This window comes from Physeter macrocephalus, chromosome 4 (assembly GCF_002837175.3).
Source record: "Physeter macrocephalus isolate SW-GA chromosome 4, ASM283717v5, whole genome shotgun sequence".
In the NCBI taxonomy this organism is placed as follows: domain Eukaryota; kingdom Metazoa; phylum Chordata; class Mammalia; order Artiodactyla; family Physeteridae; genus Physeter; species Physeter macrocephalus.
In genome coordinates, this window is record NC_041217.1 from 40,950,583 (window position 1) to 40,969,878 (window position 19,296).

At 39.4% G+C, this 19,296-nt stretch overlaps 3 protein-coding genes across 11 annotated transcripts in view; all 3 read right to left on the reverse strand.

Moving 5' to 3' along the window:
• Positions 1-9,761, reverse strand: part of ZC3H11A (zinc finger CCCH-type containing 11A) — a 43,834-nt gene extending 34,073 nt beyond the window's left edge. For 4 of the 9 annotated variants that reach the window (XM_028488562.2, XM_007111020.4, XM_055084146.1 and 1 more), the window contains exon 1: positions 2,376-2,805. The gene's annotated coding sequence lies outside the window, so the exon portion shown is untranslated. Of the gene's footprint in view, positions 1-2,375; positions 2,825-3,779; positions 3,834-9,674 lie in introns of those variants that run through there. The other 5 variants (XM_024133862.3, XM_028488559.2, XM_007111021.3 and 2 more) reach the window with 4 other exon arrangements.
• LOC129392054 (uncharacterized) lies at positions 2,873-9,746 on the reverse strand. Its single transcript, XM_055084147.1, has 2 exons — positions 9,656-9,746; positions 2,873-3,833 (listed from the first exon to the last, which is right to left on the reverse strand). Exon 2 carries the CDS (start codon positions 3,318-3,320, stop codon positions 3,222-3,224), a length of 99 nt encoding a protein of 32 aa, XP_054940122.1. The 5' UTR covers positions 3,321-3,833; positions 9,656-9,746; the 3' UTR covers positions 2,873-3,221.
• Positions 3,827-8,850, reverse strand: ZBED6 (zinc finger BED-type containing 6). Its single transcript, XM_028488554.2, has one exon. It carries the CDS (start codon positions 7,924-7,926, stop codon positions 4,981-4,983), a length of 2,946 nt encoding a protein of 981 aa, XP_028344355.1. The 5' UTR covers positions 7,927-8,850; the 3' UTR covers positions 3,827-4,980.
• Positions 9,762-19,296: the final 9,535 nt, after the last annotated feature.

The following is a 19,296-nucleotide window of genomic DNA, read 5'->3' on the forward strand; positions in this document are numbered from 1 at the left end:
GAGAAAGCCCGCACGCAGCAATGAAGACCCAATGCAGCCAAAAATAAATTAAATAAATTAAAAAAAACAAACATGATCAAAGAAGGTTTATTCCAGGACAAAGAATGGTTTAATACTGGGAAATTCATACATTAATAGAATAAAGGGGGGCTAAAAACAGAAACTCTATGGTATCTGGAAAAACGGTGGAAAAAAAAGATTGAAAATTATAATTTTTTTAAAGTTAAAATGGCTTAAAGGGCTTCCCTGGTGGTGCAGTGGTTGAGAGTCCACCTGCCGATGCAGGGGACACGGGTTTGTGCCCAGGTCCGGGAGAATCCCGCATGCCGTGGAGTGGCTGGGCTCGTGAGCCATGGCCGCTGAGCCTGTGCGTCCGGAGCCTGTGCTCCACAATGGGAGAGGCCCGTGAACCGCAAGAAAAAAAAAGGAAAAAAAAAAAGAAAAAAGAAAAAAAAGGCTTAAAAAAAAAAGAAAGCTACAACACAACATCTACTCCCAATAAAAACTCTTTGTAAATTACAAGGAACCTCCTTAGCATGAATGTACTACTTCATCAGAAACTATCAACACATGAGACATGGTAAAACACTAGAGGTAAATCACTCAAGGCAAAAAAAAAAAGGCAAAAAAAAAGTCTCACTGTCTGCACCATCATTCAACACTGTTCCAGAGTCCGGTATATGCAATAAGGAAAAAAAAGTATAAAGATTAAAAAGGATGAGGCAAAAAATTTAGTATCTGCACATTATATGTTTGCAAACTATAAAATCTAACAATCAACTAAAGAAATTTAAAATAAGATACTTAAAAGATCAATAAATTTCCTATGTGCCAGCAACAATCATTCAGATAATAACATTGAATGCAATTCAATTCAAAATCTCAGTGATACTTTATTTTTATTGGAACTTGTCAGACTGCAAAATAACCTAGAGTAACTGAGAAAAATAAAGAAAATCTTAAAGAGAGGTCTTGCTCTTCCTGATATTATCATAGATGTGAAAGATAACATTTAAATGTAATATTGGCAAATGAATGAGTACAAGATTAACAGAATCCAAGCAATTTCTGGAAAAGGTGGCATCTGAAATTAACCAAAAAAATTAGCTACCCATTTAAAAAAAACAATTACTACTTCATACAAAAAGGTTCCAAGGGAATAAAAGCAAGCATGGCAAAGAGGCTTTAGCTTACTAAAAGCACTGTATAAGAAAGATTCTAAATTTCTAACTATGCTGAACAAAAAAGCAAGCAATATTTGACAATGATTAATGGGAGGAAGAGAGACAATGTCATATAATTACAATCCTTAGATTACATTTTTTTTTTGTTTTGTTTTTGTTTTTGTTTTTTTGTTTTTTTTTGCAGTACACGGGCCTCTCACCGCTGTGGCCTCTCCCGTTGCTGAGCACATGCTCCGGACGTGCAGGCTCAGCGGCCATGGCTCACGGGCCCAGCCGCTCTGCGGCATGTGGGATCTTCCCAGACCGGGGCACGAACCCGTGTCCCCTGCATTGGCAGGCGGACTCTCAACCACCGCGCCACCAGGGAAGCCCCTAGATTACATTTTTAATATAAAATATATAACCACCCAAGTACTGGAAAAAAAAATGCATGCTATTTTTTTAATAAGCTCAGGATGAAAAACACCTGTCCTTAACATGATACCAAAGTTACAAACCATAATAAAACTGATGGATTGCAGTACATAAAATGAAAAACATTCATATAGCAAAAGGTCTATCAGCAACATGGCCAAAGATTAATATCTTCACTAAAAGGGATGTGTTAAGAACTTTTAAAAATCAAAAAGACTTCATTAATTCAGTAAATTGGTATAATCTCTCTAGGGAATTTTAACAATTCTACAAATTCGCATCTAAGAAGCGGTTCAAAGAAATAGTTCACATATATGTGTGTACAGAGGTGTTTTTGGATGCAGGGCTTTTTTGGTTTTAATGGCAAAAACCCAAATGTCTATCAATCAGGGATACATTATATTATGGCACATCCATCCATATAAAGGAACACTATGTAGTCATTAAAAAAAGGTGAGGCAGAGCTATGTGTATGGACAATGAACTATGCCACGATAAACTATTAACAGTACTCTTCTCTGAGGAGGTGGAATTACAGGAAGAGTCCACCTTGTTTATATTGTTTTCACCTTTTTTATAATGTGCATATATTATCAAAAAAAGAGGGGGTAGGGATATTTCCATCAAAAAAACTAAAAACTTGTGAACAATTACAAGAAAAAAATGTGTTGACAATATCTTTTTGATTTTCTTACTGATCCAGGAAAATTATGCCTTAAATTACAAAAACGTTCACTCCTTTAATCAGGGAAAAAAAGAACACATTTCCACACTTACATTAGCTGGTTGATCTCAGCAGGAATGTCTGTGTCTTCACTGAGTTCCAATCTATTACGCCTGTAGGTCGAACCAACACTCAATCCATGAATTAATAATAATGAGGCAGAAAGAATTTTCCTCCTCACATTGCCAAGGAAACCTCTCAGCCACAATTCAAACACAGGGCGTGTTTTTAAAACATCTCCCAACTACTGAGAGATTTAAGTCCATTCAAATAACCTTTGTCAAACTGGAGACAGCTAGGGTTAGTTATCTCCTCAACAAAAAAACAACAAAAAGAGTTCATATAAAGATGAACTTGAGATTCAAAGAATTATTAAAAAAAAAAAAAAAGATCCATCTTCCATAGCCGAACAATTAATTTAAAAAGAAAAAAGAAAAAGAAAAAAGAAAAAGAACACCAAAATTCAATAAGATCCAATTTCTGGTCTTCAAGATTTCTTCACCTATTAAGAAAAAAACAGAAACCTTCCCCCATCTTTATTATCTGTATAATAAAAACATACTTGTATGTAAAAATATAAAGTGTTTTATGTATAATATACATATACATATATACTAACTGGCTTATACACACACACACACACACACACATACACAAATGTGTAGAAATAAAACATTTGGGTAAGTTTTCCCTTTTAAAATACACTACAAAAGCCTTTAAATTTGGGTTCATTATAAAAATAGTGAACTTCCTCTTCTACCAAAGTATCATGATGTATATTAATATGTTACACTAAATTTTGCCCAGCCCACAAAATAAAGATGAAGGGAAATCCTTACATATATATCGATGTGTACAATGTGGATGTATGTATATCATCACATCATCTTTTATCACCTTCAGGGAGTGTTTAACCAAAAAAGATAGAAATGTATAGTTATAGAGTAACTACAGAGTAGTGCAGCAAGCTGTAGAAGGCAGAGCAGCATTATAGTCATCCTGAACTGGAACTGTCAAAATTACAGAAAGCTTCTATCTAATAAGGGAAGATGTTTTCCTTCTGTTATAGCAACACCAGTGTCACTGGCATGACATTCAATGGTGGCCCTGCAAAGGCTTGCTTATGCAGCCTAGTTCCAAATTCTTTACTAGTGATGGCTTCAACTAAAGACTTTATAATTATCCACTTACTCCAGTTAGTAAAAGGGTAAACTTTTGGAGTTGAAATTTCATTTCACAATGGTACATTTACCATTTAAGAATTTCAAAAAAACAAAAAACAAAAAACAATTTTGATACATAGAAATGAGTTCTAAATTTTGAACCAGCCCAGTAACAAAGCAATTTTGATTCTCACGTAATAAATACTACATAATTTCTAGGCTAAATCTTGCCAAATACTACCCAAGACAAAACTAAAATCAAAACTTAAAAAAAAGTGGACACCTTTTACTCACACTTAATACTAGTCAATTTTCCAGGAAATTTTTGGGCAGGGAATATCCCCAAATCTAAAATGAAAAAAAGGAAAAATTGGGATCTTACATTAGTTATTCAGTCTGAAACTTTTAATAGACTTTTACTAAAAGTCATCATTTATGGCCTCCCACTCAATCACAAAAACATACTTCCAGAGTGGAAAGGGACAAGATCAATTGAGATCAATTCTCTCATTTTACCAGTGAGGCAATGATTCCTAACACATGAAAATATTGACTGCTTATTTTTAAATAAGAATTAAGGCCAAAATAATCTCATAGTTAAGAATACAGTATTATGGATCATTCAGTATAATTTTAAAAAAACATTTAAGATCACTTAAATTCAGAGAAACATTCTGTGGGAAAGGGATACTGGTTTGTCACAGTATACTCATGGGGCTTTCATTCCAATTTCCATTCAATCTTTTTCAATTCTGTAAACTTTTTATTGTCATGTACCCATAAATTATATAAAAGTAGCTAATCTTTGTTTTTACGATAAAAGTTAAAAAGGGCAATTCAAAGACTAAAAGTAATTTCTTCCTAATTGTATTCTAATGTTTCCTTTCTATACAGACCCAATCTTAAATATAAAGGGCAACTCTATCACACTTAGTAAGTTGAAATTATAACTGACCAGTATGAGGAGGCAATTAGAAATTCCCAAATATAAAACAATTTTGTGAACTTTGTTTTTGCCAAGCTGTAAGTATGAATCAGGGTTTTTAAAGAAATAGAAAAATGGTGGTGATGGGGAGAGATACCAGTTTAGTATGCTTCTTCTCTATTTCATTGGTTTCAGAGCAATCAAACTTCCCAGGTTGAGAGAAATTTTTACTTAAAACCAATTACTAGTTCAATCTACCAGCCAGAAATAGCCTAAGGCCTTTCAATGCTGCACTATATTTTTTTAATTAAATAAGTCTTTTTTTCTCTCAATTGGTATAAACAAAATTTCAAGTGACAGCTACACTGAGTTACTACTATGAAATCTTTAATCTTCATTTTGTCAACATTATATTACCTCTGAGGAATTTTCAGCCCTTTCTGTGTTTTCAGGTTTCCCCAGATTGTGCATAAAGAATAATTAGTATAACTGTATATAACAATTATAGCAATTAGGACACAGTAACATAGCAGTAAGTTGCCCATTTTAAATGGAGAAAGGAAAAAGAAATTAAGATAATATTTCTTTTTCATTGCTTTGAATAACTTCATTCTCAGGATCCCAGCTCAGAACCAATGAAGAATAATCATAGTTAACATTTTTTAAGTTCATTTTCAGAAACATCAGCTGTTCTATATTGTCAAAGTCCAGGCTCATGATCTGCTTTGGATGAAAGTGGCTATTTGCAGTAAAGATACATTCAGATTGCCAACTACACATGGGGCAGCTCAGATACTGAATGGCAACTTGGGTCAAAGCTGGCCACACGCTCACCTTCTTCTGCCAGTAAATCAAAGGGTCATCACCTCCTGAGGTCTTTGAATACTTCTCTTTGAAGTATTCATCCACTACTGCCATAGCAGAAGGAAACATGAAGCTTTTGCCTCCAATGGCAACATTATCTGCAGCTGAACTATCAATAGACCCTGAACTGGAGGTGCCTTCTCTCACAGATGAGGTAAATGAATCAGCTCCTACTATGGCTGAGGAACCAGAAGCTTCTGAAGTTGCAATATGGCAGACCTCTGATGAAGATTCCATATAGTTACAAACTTCTTCTGCAAGGATCTGCTTATAAGTTTCCAAATCAGCACCTTGAGGGAAAAAGTCTTCCAAACTGTTTTTAAAGCAAGGGTCTAACAGAGCAGCCAAGATACAGGGCTTGGATTTGAGCATGGCACTTAACAGGGTATCAGTTTCAAGTTTCAGAGATAAACTGTCTACCAGATTGAGGGCCTGAGTAATACCTCTAACTTGAAAATCTTCTCTGAGTTTCTGCAGGGAAAGGAGTAGATGATGGATTAGGGGTAGCACCTGATTCAATCCTGTGATCTTCACACTCACTTTCTGGGTGGCCTCCTCAAATGGTTTAAGAATATCACAAACATACGTCATTAGAGTCCACTGAAGGGAGGTGAGCACAACTCCACTGGCTCTACCAAGACTATGGTGAACTGAGTAACAATGCTCCAAGAGCCATTTTAACATATAAAAGGTAGAAATCCAATGGCCAGCTTCATCCTGCTTCAAATTTTTCCATGGAAGTTGGTGATCATTTTGGAACTCTTGTAGTATCTGACGGGCCTTGACTGAATGACTAAAATGATGACAGGTTTTCCTAGCAGCCACTAACATGTTCTCAATGCTTTTGTGCTCACTGAAAAAGTCTTGAATGACTGTATTTAAACAATGCAGGAAGCATGGCACATGGGTAAAACCACCATCTTTGATTGCATGTACTACATTAGAAGAATTGTCAGAAACGATGAAGCTAGGGATGAGGAAATTAGGAGAAAGCCACAGACCAATCTGGTCATTTAATTCTTGTAAAATGTTGGTTATCAAACAGTCTTTGGCCAAACCTGTTACACAGAGAACTGCCCACTTTCTAAAATTGGGGCTCCTGCCATTAGTGGAAGAAGGTGTAGTTTGCAAAGAGACCCAGTGTACAGTCACAATGAAATAGTCAGTGGATGGGTCATGGGTCCATATGTCCACAGTCAGGTGGATCTTTTGGCTTTGAACATTCTCCAAAGTTAAGAAAATTTTTTCTCTGACCCAATCATATAATTGAGGCACAGCCTTAGTGAAAAAGTAAGTTTCAGATGGTAACCTATAGTCAGGGGCCACAATCTGCATGAACCTCTGAAAGGCTGGAGTTGAGAAATAGTTGTAAGGATGCATATCTTCCACAATCATTTGAATAATTGCCTGACTTATTTGACTTGAGGTTGAATTTTCACAATATGTTGTTTCTTGTTCCTGTGCATGCATTAGAGTGTCTTGCTCTGCAACGGGAATAGGACTCTCAGATCTTCTATTTTCAACCTCTAATACAGGAGGTTCATCTGAATCAGAGTCACTAAGGTCCTCAGCTGTTACATCCTGGCTGCCTGTAGACTTCTCTCCAGGCAAAGTATCACTCAAGAGATCATTTCTCTCAGTCTCAGCTTCATCTAATCCATTTCCAACTGCACCACTGTCTTTGTTGGCAACTGCCCAATGGATGGGATGTGTGGCCTGCAGGTGTCGTTGAAGTGTCGAAGTTCCTAAGTGAGAACCCGGCCTACCCCGGCTCACACTTCTTTTACATATATTACAGACAGCTCTTGAGATGTGCTGAGGATCGGTATAGAAAAAATTCCAAACTGCAGATGTCTTGGCTCTTGTTCCAGGAATTAAGGCATGCTTGACAATGTTACTTTTGATGAGAAATCTCCCTCTTTCTGCCTTTAGGGCATCAGATACTGATTTATCACGTTTCTTTCCCATTCCATTATTATCCAATGGATCAGTAGGGATATATTCAAAGCTTCCACTGCTTCCAGCGGAAGAGGGAGATAAAGGTACATCCAAAGTAAAATCCTCCTCCCCACTAGTAACTCCAAATTTGTTGGCCCTGGTCCAGTGAGGTGAATGCCTTGCCTGCAGATGTCGCTGAAGAGTAGATGTCCCGAGATGGCTACCTGGTTTACCCCTGCTAACACTCTTTTCACAGAGGTTACAAATAGCCCGCCAGGTGTACTGGGGGTCAACATGAAAGAAGTGCCACACAATGGAGGTCTTGGCTCTAGTACTAGGTAAATATATCTGTTTTTCTATATTGCTCTCAAAAAGACTTTCTTCATCCTGCTCAGGGGCATTGGAAGCTAACAAAGCAGGGGCATCTGCAACTGGCCTCCCAGATACCAAATCCTTACTAAACTTTTTCGCAAGGATCAGTTTCTTTCGTCGCCTCTTCCCCTTAATTCGCAAACCCTTCTTTCTTTTCTTTTTCGTGGGCAATTTTGCCTCTTTATCCAGTCCTTCTGCCACCATCTTTCCCTCTACCACATCTTCTTCATCTGTATTAGACGTAATAGGAACACATCCCAGAATCCCAGCACCACTAAAAGTGCTACATCTTCTGCTAGGAGAGAGTGAGGAAACTGGTACACTTAAGGTACATACACTCATTCTTTTTATGTCTCTGAAATTCGTACCAGAATCTGTTAGTGGGTTTACTCCTCAAACAGATACACAGCTGTTCCTCTCTACTTTCATTACCTTTTCTCCAATTTCTATGGGGAGTCAAATTCCCGTTGGACCAATGACTTCCAAACCAGGTTATTTTTGGAGGAAAAATGACAGCAATGGAGAACATTCCCAAACTCTTTCACAGAGGGCTTTAAGATCCCTTCCAACTTTCTGAGTTCTGAATTCAAAGAGTCCAATTTACTCATGTTACAGAAAAAAGAACTGAGCCCTACTTTCCCAGAGTAATAGAGTTGATCAGTAGCAGCTAGAAACCAGGTCTTCCAAATCCCAGGTTCATGTTCTTTCTGCTTCAAGAACTATACCTGCTTGAAATGTCTTCAGTTTTTAAAATATGTATTTTTTATGCTGCCTCATGATAGCAACATCAATTTCCCTTAATTCTGAAGTTAATTATTCTCAGTAAATTTCATTTAAACAAAAACATAGTGCATCATTCAACATTCATCGTTTAGGACTGTGATTTGGCAATACAACCCAAAATGTCAATTCTGGAAAGCTAAATCAGACTCCACATACTGGTCATTAACAGCAAATGCTAGTTGAGGCCTTTCAACTCTAATTAAAAGTAACACAATTTTTAAAAAATGTGGGTACCTAAAAAAAATGCTTTGGGAGTAAAATTTTTAAATTTTACTCACAAGCTGAATTTTCAATTTACTGTTCGTATGGAGAGTTAATCCATGCTTGGTTTTCAGACATTTTTAGTCTGGAGAAGCTTTACAGCCTGTAAATGAGTAACTCCTAGATTGGACTCTATATGAGCAGCAAAAACTGAAATATTAGCTTTAAACCACTTCCATGCCTTCTCGGTTGATCCCTCCCCTTCCCCCAATACCTACATACATTTACCCTAAAAAGCATCGCTATCACTAGTTCAGCCTCCTTCTCAAGGTCCAGAACCAAGGCCTGGAAGATGTCAACAATATGGGCCTTCCCCATAGGAATCCGCACCGATTATGGGAGTTTAGGGGGTGTTCTTCATTACGGTTTCCTCAGTCCTACAAGGAGAACGGAAGTGTCCCTGTTGCTCTTGACTCCGATGCTGAGGGCTGGGAGTGGGAAGTGTAATTAAGGTAGGGAAGGGGTGTAGGATACCGGAATAAGGTCGGTAGCTTTCTGTGTGTGGTTTGAGAAAATCTCCCAAGTAGTGGGACCCTGGAGAGGAATGAGAGTAGGTAAAATCAGCTCCTGGCACTCAATTTGACTTAGGCAGTGGGGGTCCGCTAAACTACGGAAACTGTTGCCCCCGAAGAAAGCAATCTAGTGTCAGTTCTCCTCTGGGAGTAGGGAAACAAGTCGGCTTCCTGGGGCTGCTCCGGGCTCCTACAGTTTCACCAACACCGGATGTGGGGGAGGGGAAGAAGGTTCATTGGGAAAAGGAGCAGGCGCCGTGGGGGTGGGGTGGGGTGAAGTGGGGTGGGGGTGGGGTGGATGGGAGCGGGAGCCTGGGGCTCCCTGCCCGCCCCGGCGACGGCAGCGGCCGGGAGGTGGGGGAGGGGGTCGTTACCGCGGTGCCGAAGGACCCGCTCTGACTTCCCGGGCTAGGCCGCGACCCAGGGGCGAGGGGAGGCCGTGGCCACTCCCCTCGCCCTCTCCCCCACCTCCCCGGCCCCAAGCCACCCGGGAAGCAAAAAACGGGTCTAGTTACCAGAGAACAGAAACTTTACCGAACCGTCGACACTATCCCCGACCCCCGCTTGCTGCCACGTCTTTCTTCTTTCTTAGCCGCTGCCGCCCGCCGTCCTCTCAGCAGCAACACCAGCAGAAATCCAAGACTGCCAGAGTCAAAGATGGCGCCCGGCTACAGGCTCAGCTCTAAGACCCGGCCACTAAAAGTGCCAGCACGACGCAAAGCGCAAGGATTCTGGGAGATGTAGTTTCCTGTATGACGCGCTGCTTAAGATGGCTTCCCCGGGTGAGAGAGGGTCACGTGAGAGGGGAGGCGATAAACCGGCGGCGGTCCCTTCCTTTCTAAGGCACGTGTTTTAGAAAGTTACGAGTGTTTTGAAACCGTCTTTGATTTAAAAAAATTTTTTTAATCAAATTGACGTAGTAAGCGAGGAAACGCGAGAATTGTCTCTACCAGACTGTAGGGGCTCAGTTTATTCTTACCAGAGTGTTTGCTTAATTAATAAATCGTCCAAATCCTGTGTTAATTTGATTTAGAAATAAACTACTTTTTTCTTGCAATGTTGAAGGATTTGTGCATTTATTTTTATTTGAAGAAGTGAAATGGGTTTAAGGGCAGTTTCTTTTATTTCTTAAAACAAATTTTCATTTTGGAAAAACAATTCATGCTCATTAAAAAGTTGACGAGGATTGAGACGTGAAAAGGAAAAAGATCACTTGCCTACCCACTTCATTATTGATATTAGCCTATATTTTCCCATTTGAAAGTCTTTCCTTTTTTCCCGTGATTATAAAGTAATGCATATGAGTTTTTTAAAGGTAATAATAGAGAAATGTAAAGGTAGAAAGTTTAAATCTGCGTTAACCTCATTCCTGAGAAATAATCTCTCATTAATTTAGCATGTCTTCTTTCTAACTTTTTTGTATGCAAATATACTTAAATATATTGCACTGATACAGCAGGAGCCCAAGATCCCCCCTGGGTTATAGGCTCAAGAGAACTTGCTTAGGTGGCAACATTTTACTGAACTTGGATAAAGGATACATTTCTGCTACTAAGAAAGGATACACTTGATGGTAACCCTTTATTTCCTCTTAGGCTTGTTTTTCCACCTACCAGCTTAGTGAGAGAGTCCCAGCCAATCCAGGACTGGATATGAATCAGGTCAGACGGGTGGGTCTCTTCACACTTGAGCTGTTATCTCCTTTCAAAGTGAGAAGCCGCAGCATTTAGAATGCTAGCACCAATCCCTGTATTACGTAACAATACTCTGATTGCCATGTCAACCAGCCCTACAAGCAGGTTCTTGGTAACCAGTTTCTGTCTGTGCCACAACACCTAGGGTTTTTCAGTTTAACAGGAGGCTTTCCAAACAGCTGAAATGTTTTCCAGACTAGGACTTTCAAGCCGCATCCAAGACCTAATACATAACCAAACTGTAGTTTCGGCCTCTCCCAGGAGTGAAATTTTAAACCAATCAGGCTGAAATTTCCTGGTCAGCACTAGTGAGGCAATCTGCCTGATAAGATTCCCCCCTACCTTCCTCCAAGAAAAAGTAAATTTCCCCCAAATAATCCACTTTTAACTTCCTTGTCCCACCCACTTTCCGCCTGTAAAAACCTTCCATTTTATACAACTCCCTCCTTCCGTTTGTTAGATGGGATGCTGCCTGGTTCATGAAACAGTTGAATAAAGCCAATTTCATCTTTAAATTTACTCGGTTCAAGATTTGTTCTTTAACAATAGTTATAGTTCATCAAATCTAAGGTATTATTGATTATAACGTGCATCTTATTTTATAGGCCTCTAAGAGAAAAAACTGCCAGTTAAACTCTGACAGGCCACTGATCAGAGATATTAAAATTTGATAGGATGTTCATCTCAGAATGAATGAAATACAGTAATTTCAGGATAAGAACAGGCTTAAAACTAAGCATATTGTTTTGCAACTTGCTTTTTTTCTTCCACTTTACCATTTATCTTGAATATCTTTTAATGGTCAGCAGTGCTTAGAGGCCTACCATATTCTTTTTAACAGCTCTCATACCATGGTAAGGCTGTTTTGCAGTAAATTTCACCAGTTCCTTTTTGATGGAAATAATCCTGTTTCCTCTCCATTAGTCTCTCCCAAGGGGGAACAGAAAAATAATGGAGTAATAGGGACACTGAAGAGTGCAGAAGTTAAAAGTCTCTGGCTATTAAAAAGAGGGAGAACTAGTTAGGAAATCCTCTGAAGTCCAGGTGAGAACCCACATTGGGGATCCCCCCACCCCACCCCATATATACAAACAGAATTCTCAGGGGTGGATGTGGGCTTGCCCCTTGTTTGTTAAAAGGGGATAAATTATCTAGACCAAGGGCACAATGCCAGATTTTCCCTACTCACACCCCACCTCGATTCTAAATGAATTTCAAACAATCTTTAGACCTCTTCAGTAAATAATTGACAAAACATTTTACGATGTGCAATGTGAGAGCAAAGGTTTTGTAGAGCCCTCTAGAAAAATAACGCAAAATTACTGAGAAAAAATTGATTCAAAAGTGAATATTTATTTAGACTAGGAAAGGAAATCACAATAAATTACACATAAAAAATATCTTGTACTATATATATTACAAACTCAAAAAAGTCATACTTTTTTACCAATAAACTCTATAATCCTCTATAATAGACTTTTCTATATATTTAGCTGCATAGTTTTTGATTGCCTCTTCATATGACAATCTTGTAATATTTCTATAAAGAGAATAAAAAATACATCAGTCTTCCCTCTGGAATTTTTTTTTTTTTTGCGGTACGCGGGCCTCTCACTGCTGTGGCCTCTCCCGTTGCGGAGCACAGGCTCGGAACGTGCAGGCTCAGCGGCCATGGCTCACGGGCCCAGCCGCTCCGCGGCATGTGGGATCCTCCTGGACCAGGGCAGGAACCCGTGTCCCCTGCATCGGCAGGCGGACTCTCAACCACTGCGCCACCAGGGAAGCCCTTCCCTCTGGAATTTTTAATAAAAATAGTTTTATCAATGATAGTTTAGAAAAGTTTCTTACTTCACAGCTTATTGGTAAAATTGTTGAAAATTATAGATTTGTTGTCAAATTTAGGGAAACTTCCATCAAGTTTCTTACATATGTAAGCACTAAGACTTCATAGAATTAATATTGAATTATTTAATATATTCTTGACCAGGAGAGAACAATCATTTTTGCTAGATATATTAGTTATCTATTGCTACATAGTAAATTATCCCTAAATTTACTGGCTTAAAACAATGAACATTTATCACCTCACAGTTTCTGTGGGTCAGGAATTCAGGAGCAGTTTAGCTGGGTGGTTCTCCCTCAGGTTCTCTCATGAGATGGTAATCAAGTTGTTGGCCATCTCTACAAGTCATCTGAAGGCTTGACTGGGGCTAGACGATCCATTTCCAAGCTCTCTCATATAGACCTCAGTTTCTTACCATGTGGACCTCTCCAGTGGGCTGCTCAGGATTTTTCCAAACATTAGTTTCTGGTTACATAAATTTCAAACCTTGTCTCTCCTCCACAATGTACATGCCACTTATATCAAGATATGACCTCTAGCCCTACAACTTTGGGTCATAATGCCAGATGAGTCTACATAGCAGGTAATAGGGGTATTGTTGAAAGCCATTTCTACACCTAAATGTCTGGCAATAACTTAACTCTAAATGAAAGTGACTGTACCCCACATAAATAAAATCCAAAATATTTGTATCCCAACTCAACTTCCTCTTAGCAAGATCCCAAAAATGTCCAACAAGGGGAAGGTATTGGAGAGAGAGTCTGAGTGAAAAGAAGGATCTTAGTCATTGCTCTGAAAATATCTTACTTATGGAATTTTATAGTAACCACATGAGCATATTGCTAAGGCCTTGCCTAGAGCCTTGAAGGGGGCTTGTGCAAGTAAGGGGCCTGAAGGTTAAACTTCTTTAGCTTCATGCTAAATCCTCCTCTCTTGGTATAGTGTGTTGACTGTGGAGCCATATGACCTGGATTCAAATCCTGGCCTGTCCCTCCTCTGAAGCTCTAGCCAACTCTGTGGGCTCCACAAGTTGGCAGTAGCCCTATTTTTGTACTTCCCACATGAGAGAACAGAATGGGAGGGGAACTACCACATGAGTAGCTAGTCCCTTCTCTGACCCAGTGTCCATCACTACTATCCATCAACCTTCCTCTTTTTCTTCCTGCCTTTGGGTCTCAAATGTCTGACGTGAGTAAGGAAATAGGAACCAACAGAGTCTCCTAGCAAGGAGCCTTGCACAGGAGTCACAAATACCTGTTAACTGCAATGGATAAATTTAAAACTTCTTGCTCTAGCTGCAAGACCAGAGATGGTATCACTGAAATCAACCTTCCTAGGACTGCCTTCCCCTCTCCACTCCCAGTGCTTTTCTTATTTCCTTATATAGAATTTTTTCCTTGATATTTAATTTTGGAATGGGGTAACTGTAGTTCTGTTGGGTGATGGGTTAGTTAAGAAAAAGCAGATTAGGTTCTCATTCCCATTTATCTTATACTAAGTATTCTTCTATGTTTAGGTTGCTGTGCTAGGCATTGTGAGGAATCCCAAATAGGTATAATATGTGGAATTGCCCATGTGGAACTTTTCCAGAAGACATGATAAACGTAAAGATAAATAACTGCCATGTATTGTACATCAAGTGTCCAGCTGTAGTTTAGACCTGGGATTACAAACTCAAATGCTTACATGAGCCAGACACGCGTGTACATGAGAACGATGAGCCAGGTGTAAGAATAAAACTCGAGGGACTTCCCTGGTGGTCCAGTGGTTAAGAATCCACCTTCCAATGCAAGGGACGTGGGTTCGATCCCTGGTCAGGGACCTAATATCCCACATGCCGTGGGGCAACTAAGCCCATGTGCTACAACTACTGAGCTCGTGAACTCTGGAGCCTGTGCGCTACAACTAGAGAGAAGCCTATGCGCCACAACTAGAGAAGCACATGCGCCGCAATGAAGAGCCTGTGCACTGTAATGAAAAGATCCCGCCTGCAGCAATGAAGATCCTGCATGCCGCAAATAAGACCTGATGCAGCCAAATAAGTAAATAAATAAATAACTATTTTAAAAATTATTTTTTAAAAAAAGAATAAAACTTGAGAATGCATGCCCTAGCTAAAGGTCCCACTGTTACATTCAACTCCAGCCCAGACTTGCCAGGAGGGAATGCCTGATTTTTCTTTTTTTTTTTTTTAAACATCTTTATTGGAGTATAACTGTTTTACAATGGTGTGTTAGTTTCTGCTTTACAACAAAGTGAATCAGTTATACATATACCTGATTTTTCAATGGAAGCCAGAAATTCATATTTTTATGTGAAAATTTATGATTAAGCTGATTCAAATGAAACAAACAAAAAAAATCACTTCATGGCCTGGCCTGCAACTCTACTTTAGTTCTAGAAAGGAAGAGGTGGTCATTGAAAAGTGCAGTGTTCCAGGAAATACTTCCTGGAGGGAGTGAGACCTAAGCTGACCTTAAAGTAGGACAGAGTGAGAGGTAAGTGAAGTCTATGTTAGGGAGATCCCTGAAGGAGCTAGGAGAGAAATTCAGCTGGGGAAGAGTCTACAGACTATAGGAAGAGAGAACATTGTAGGGGCTTCCCTGGTGGTGCAGTGGTTAAGAATCCGCCTGCCAATGCAGGGGACATGGGTTTGAGCCCTGGTCCGGGAAGATCCCACATGCCACGGAGCAACTAAGCCCGTGTGCCATAACTACTGAGCCTGCACGCTAGAGCCCGCAAGCCACAACTACTGAGCCCACGTGCCACAACTACTGAAGCCCATGCTCCTAGAGCCCGTGCTCCACAACAAGAGAGGCCATGCAATGAGAAGCCCGTGCACCGCTACGAAGAGTAGCCCCCGCTCTCTGCAACTAGAGAAAGCCCGCATGCAGCAGCAAAAACCCAATGCAGCCAAAAATAAATAAGTTAAAAAAAAAAAAAAAAAAGAGAGAACATTGTAAAAGTAGGTTGGAGAAAGATTATGGAGGCCCTTGAATGTTGGAAAGGCATTTGAATAATATTCCTTGGACATTAGGAATTCCTTGAAGACTTTGGAACAGGGACAGAAAGGTAGACGATGTGACATTTGTAAACTTGTGTTTCATAAAGGCTAAACTAGTGCTGATGTTCAGCAGGAGTGATGACAGTAAAGAGTCAATGGGAGAATCGAGGAGTGGTCCCTTATTGATCCTACCCATGATCCCCTCTTGTCTCTTGTATTATTTTTTTTAAGGTAAGACATAGCTTTTATTGTCATTGTTTTCTTTTCAAATATTTATTTATTTATTTATTTTCGCTGTGCCAGGTCTTAGTGGACTCCTTAGTTGCAGCATGCAGACTCTTAGTTGCGGCACGCGTGCGGGATCTAGTTCCCCCACCGGGGATCAAACCCGGGCCCCCTGCATTGGGAGCGTGCAGTCTTACCCAATGGACCACCAGGGAAGTCCCCATTGTCATTGTTTTCTAAAAAATGGCACTACACTGTACATACCATTCTGAGACTTGTTCTTCTCACTTAAAACTATCTGGAGTTCTTTCTAAGCTGGCATGTGTGTGTCACCTCAACCTTGGTTCAGCTGCAAAGAGCTCTGCACGGAGTTTCGAATCTCCCACTTACAGAGTAGGGTACACCCAGAGCCATGCAGCAGCTTCTCTACTGACAACTCCACTAAGAGTGATCTTGACCCATTTGAGTCTTTGCTTTTAGGGTATGAGGGGGACACTATGAGCACTTAAGAGGGTTCCTGTATTTAAAAAAATTTTTTTTTAAATTGAAGTATAGTTGATTTACAATGTTGTGTTAGTTTCTGGTGTACAGCAAAGTGATTCAGTTATACGTATATACATATACATATTCTTTTTCATATTCTTTTCCATTATGGTTTATTATAGCATATTGAATATAGTTCCCTGTGCTATACACTAGGACCTTGTTGTTTATTTTTATACATAGTAGTGTGTATCTGCTAATCCCAAACTCCTAATTTATCCCTCTCCCTGCCTTTCCCCTTTGGTAGCCATAAGTTTGTTTTCTATGTCTGTGAGTCTGTTTCTGTTTCATAAGTAAGTTCATTTGTGTCATATTTTAGATTCCACATATAAGTGATATCATATGGTATTTGTTTTTCTCTTTCTGACTTACTTCACTCAGTATGATAATCTCTAGTTCCATCCATGTTGTTGCAAATGGCATTATTTCATTCTTTTTTATGGTTGGGTAGTATTCCATTGTGTATATGTACACTACATCTTTTTTATCCATCCGTCAATGAACATTTAGGTTGCTTCCATGTTTTGGCTATTGTAAATAGTGCTGCTATGAACATTGGGGTCCATGTATCTTTTCAAATTATAGTTTTCTCCAGATATATGCCCAGGAGTGGGATTGCTGGATAATATGGCAACTCTATATTTAGTTTTTTAAGGAACCTCCATACTGTGTTCCATAGTGGCTGCAATGTAATTCCCACCAACAGTGTAGAAGAATTCCCTTTTCTCCACATCCTCTCCAGCATTTGTTTTTGTGGACTTTTTAATGATGGCCATTCTGACCAATGTGAGGTGGTACTCACTGCAGTTTTGATTTGCATTTCTCCAATAATTAGAGATGTTGAGCATCTTCCAATGTGCCTGTTGTTCATCTGTATGTCTTCTTTGGAGAAATGTCTGTTTAGGTCTTCTGCCCATTTTTCGATTGAGTTGTTTGTTTTTTTGTTATTGAGTTGTATGAGCTGTTTGTATATTTGGGAAATAAAGCCCTTGTCAGTTGCATCATTTGCAAGTATTTTCTCCCAGTCCATAGGTTGTCTTTTCGTTTTGTTTATGGTTTCCCTTGCTGTGCAAAAGCTTGTAAGTTTGATTAGGTACCATTTGTTTATTTTTGCTTTTATTTATGTTGCCTTGGGAGATTGGCCTATGAAAACTTTGGTATGATTTATGTCAGAGAATGTTTTGCCTATGTTCTCTTCTAGGAATTTTATGGTACCACATCTTATATTTAAATCTTTAAGCCATTTGGGTTTATTTTTGTGCATGGTATGAGGGGTGTTCTTACTCCATTGATTTGCATGCGGCTGTCCAACTTTCCCAACACCACTTGCTGAAGAGACTGTCTTTTCTCCATTGTATATTCTTGCCTCCTTTGTTAAAGATTAATTGAATGTGGGTATGTGGGTTTCTTTCTGGGTTCTCTGTTCTGTTCCATTCATCCAGTGTCTGTTTTTGTGCCAATACCATGCTGTTTTGATGACTTCTTTGTCTGAAGTCTGGGAGGGGTATGCCTCCAGCTTCTTTCTTCTTCTTCAGGATTGCTATGGCAATTCTGGGTCTTTTATGGTTTCATATAAATTTTAGGATTATTTGTTTTAGTTCTGTGAAAAATGTCATGGGTAATTTGATAGGGATCACATTCAATCCGTAGATTGCTTTGGGTAGTATGGCCATTTTAACAATATGAATTCTCCCAATCCAAGTTATCTCTTGTATTTTAACTTGTCCCTCTCTAAGTTGTTCCCCAAAGGCTAGTAACATACATGACTCCCCATTCCATTTTTTAAAAAGGCTAGGGTGGGGGTGTAGGCGAACATTATGCTCAATTCCTTGTTTCCCTCTGGCACACCTACTTTCTCATTTTATCTTCATTGCCGAATTCCTTGGCTCTTTCTTCACCTCTCATACACTCTTCTATATATTTCATTTGGATTTATATCTGTGTGGCTTCTCTGAAATTACTGTAGTAGGGTCATTAGTTTTAAATTGAATGGATCCTTTCCTGTGCTTATTTTTCTTATTAATCAGCATTTATTGACAGTTTATTATGTGCCAGACATTGTGCTAATAGCTTTATATACATTATCCAATTTAATCCTGACAATAACTCTATTAGATAAGTAATATTATTAATCTCTTTTTGCAAATGCTTATAAAGTTCTGGTGATGTGTCCAAGGTGTCATTGTCGGTAAGTGGCAAAACTAGGATTTACACCCAGGTCTGTCCAACTCCAAATCATTATGCAATCATTTGGCCTCACTCACCATTTTCTTTCATTAATCTCCTCCTCCCATGGTTTAAAGGACAAAATTCTATCTCGGTTTCCTTCCAACTTCTCCAGCTGCCTGTTCTCTAGTTCCTTTGTAGGTTTCCCCTTCACTATCATCTCTCACTTAGTTGTGATTCAGTCCTCAGCCCTCATCTTTTCTCACTCTGCATTCTCACCGTGGGTTATTTCATCCATTTCCTTGGTTTCGACTATGAATTAATTATATGTGGTGACTCTCAGATCTGTATCTCCGACCCAGATCTCTCTCCAACTGGCTTTAGGAATCTTTGATCGGATGTTTCAGAGGCACTTCAAATTCCAAACAAAAACTGAAATCATCATCTTGTCCCCAACATCTATACTTCCTCCTGAAGTCTTTGTCTTAGTGGATGGTGCCACTCACCATCCACCCAGTTACTGAGGTCAGAAATCTGGGAATGGGGACTTCTCTGGTGGTCCAGTGGCTAAGGCTCTGTGCTCCCAATGCAGGGGGGCTGGGTTCGATCCCTGGTCAGGGGACTAGATCCCACATGCCTCAAGTAAGCGTTCACATGCCACAACAACAAAAAAAGATCCCG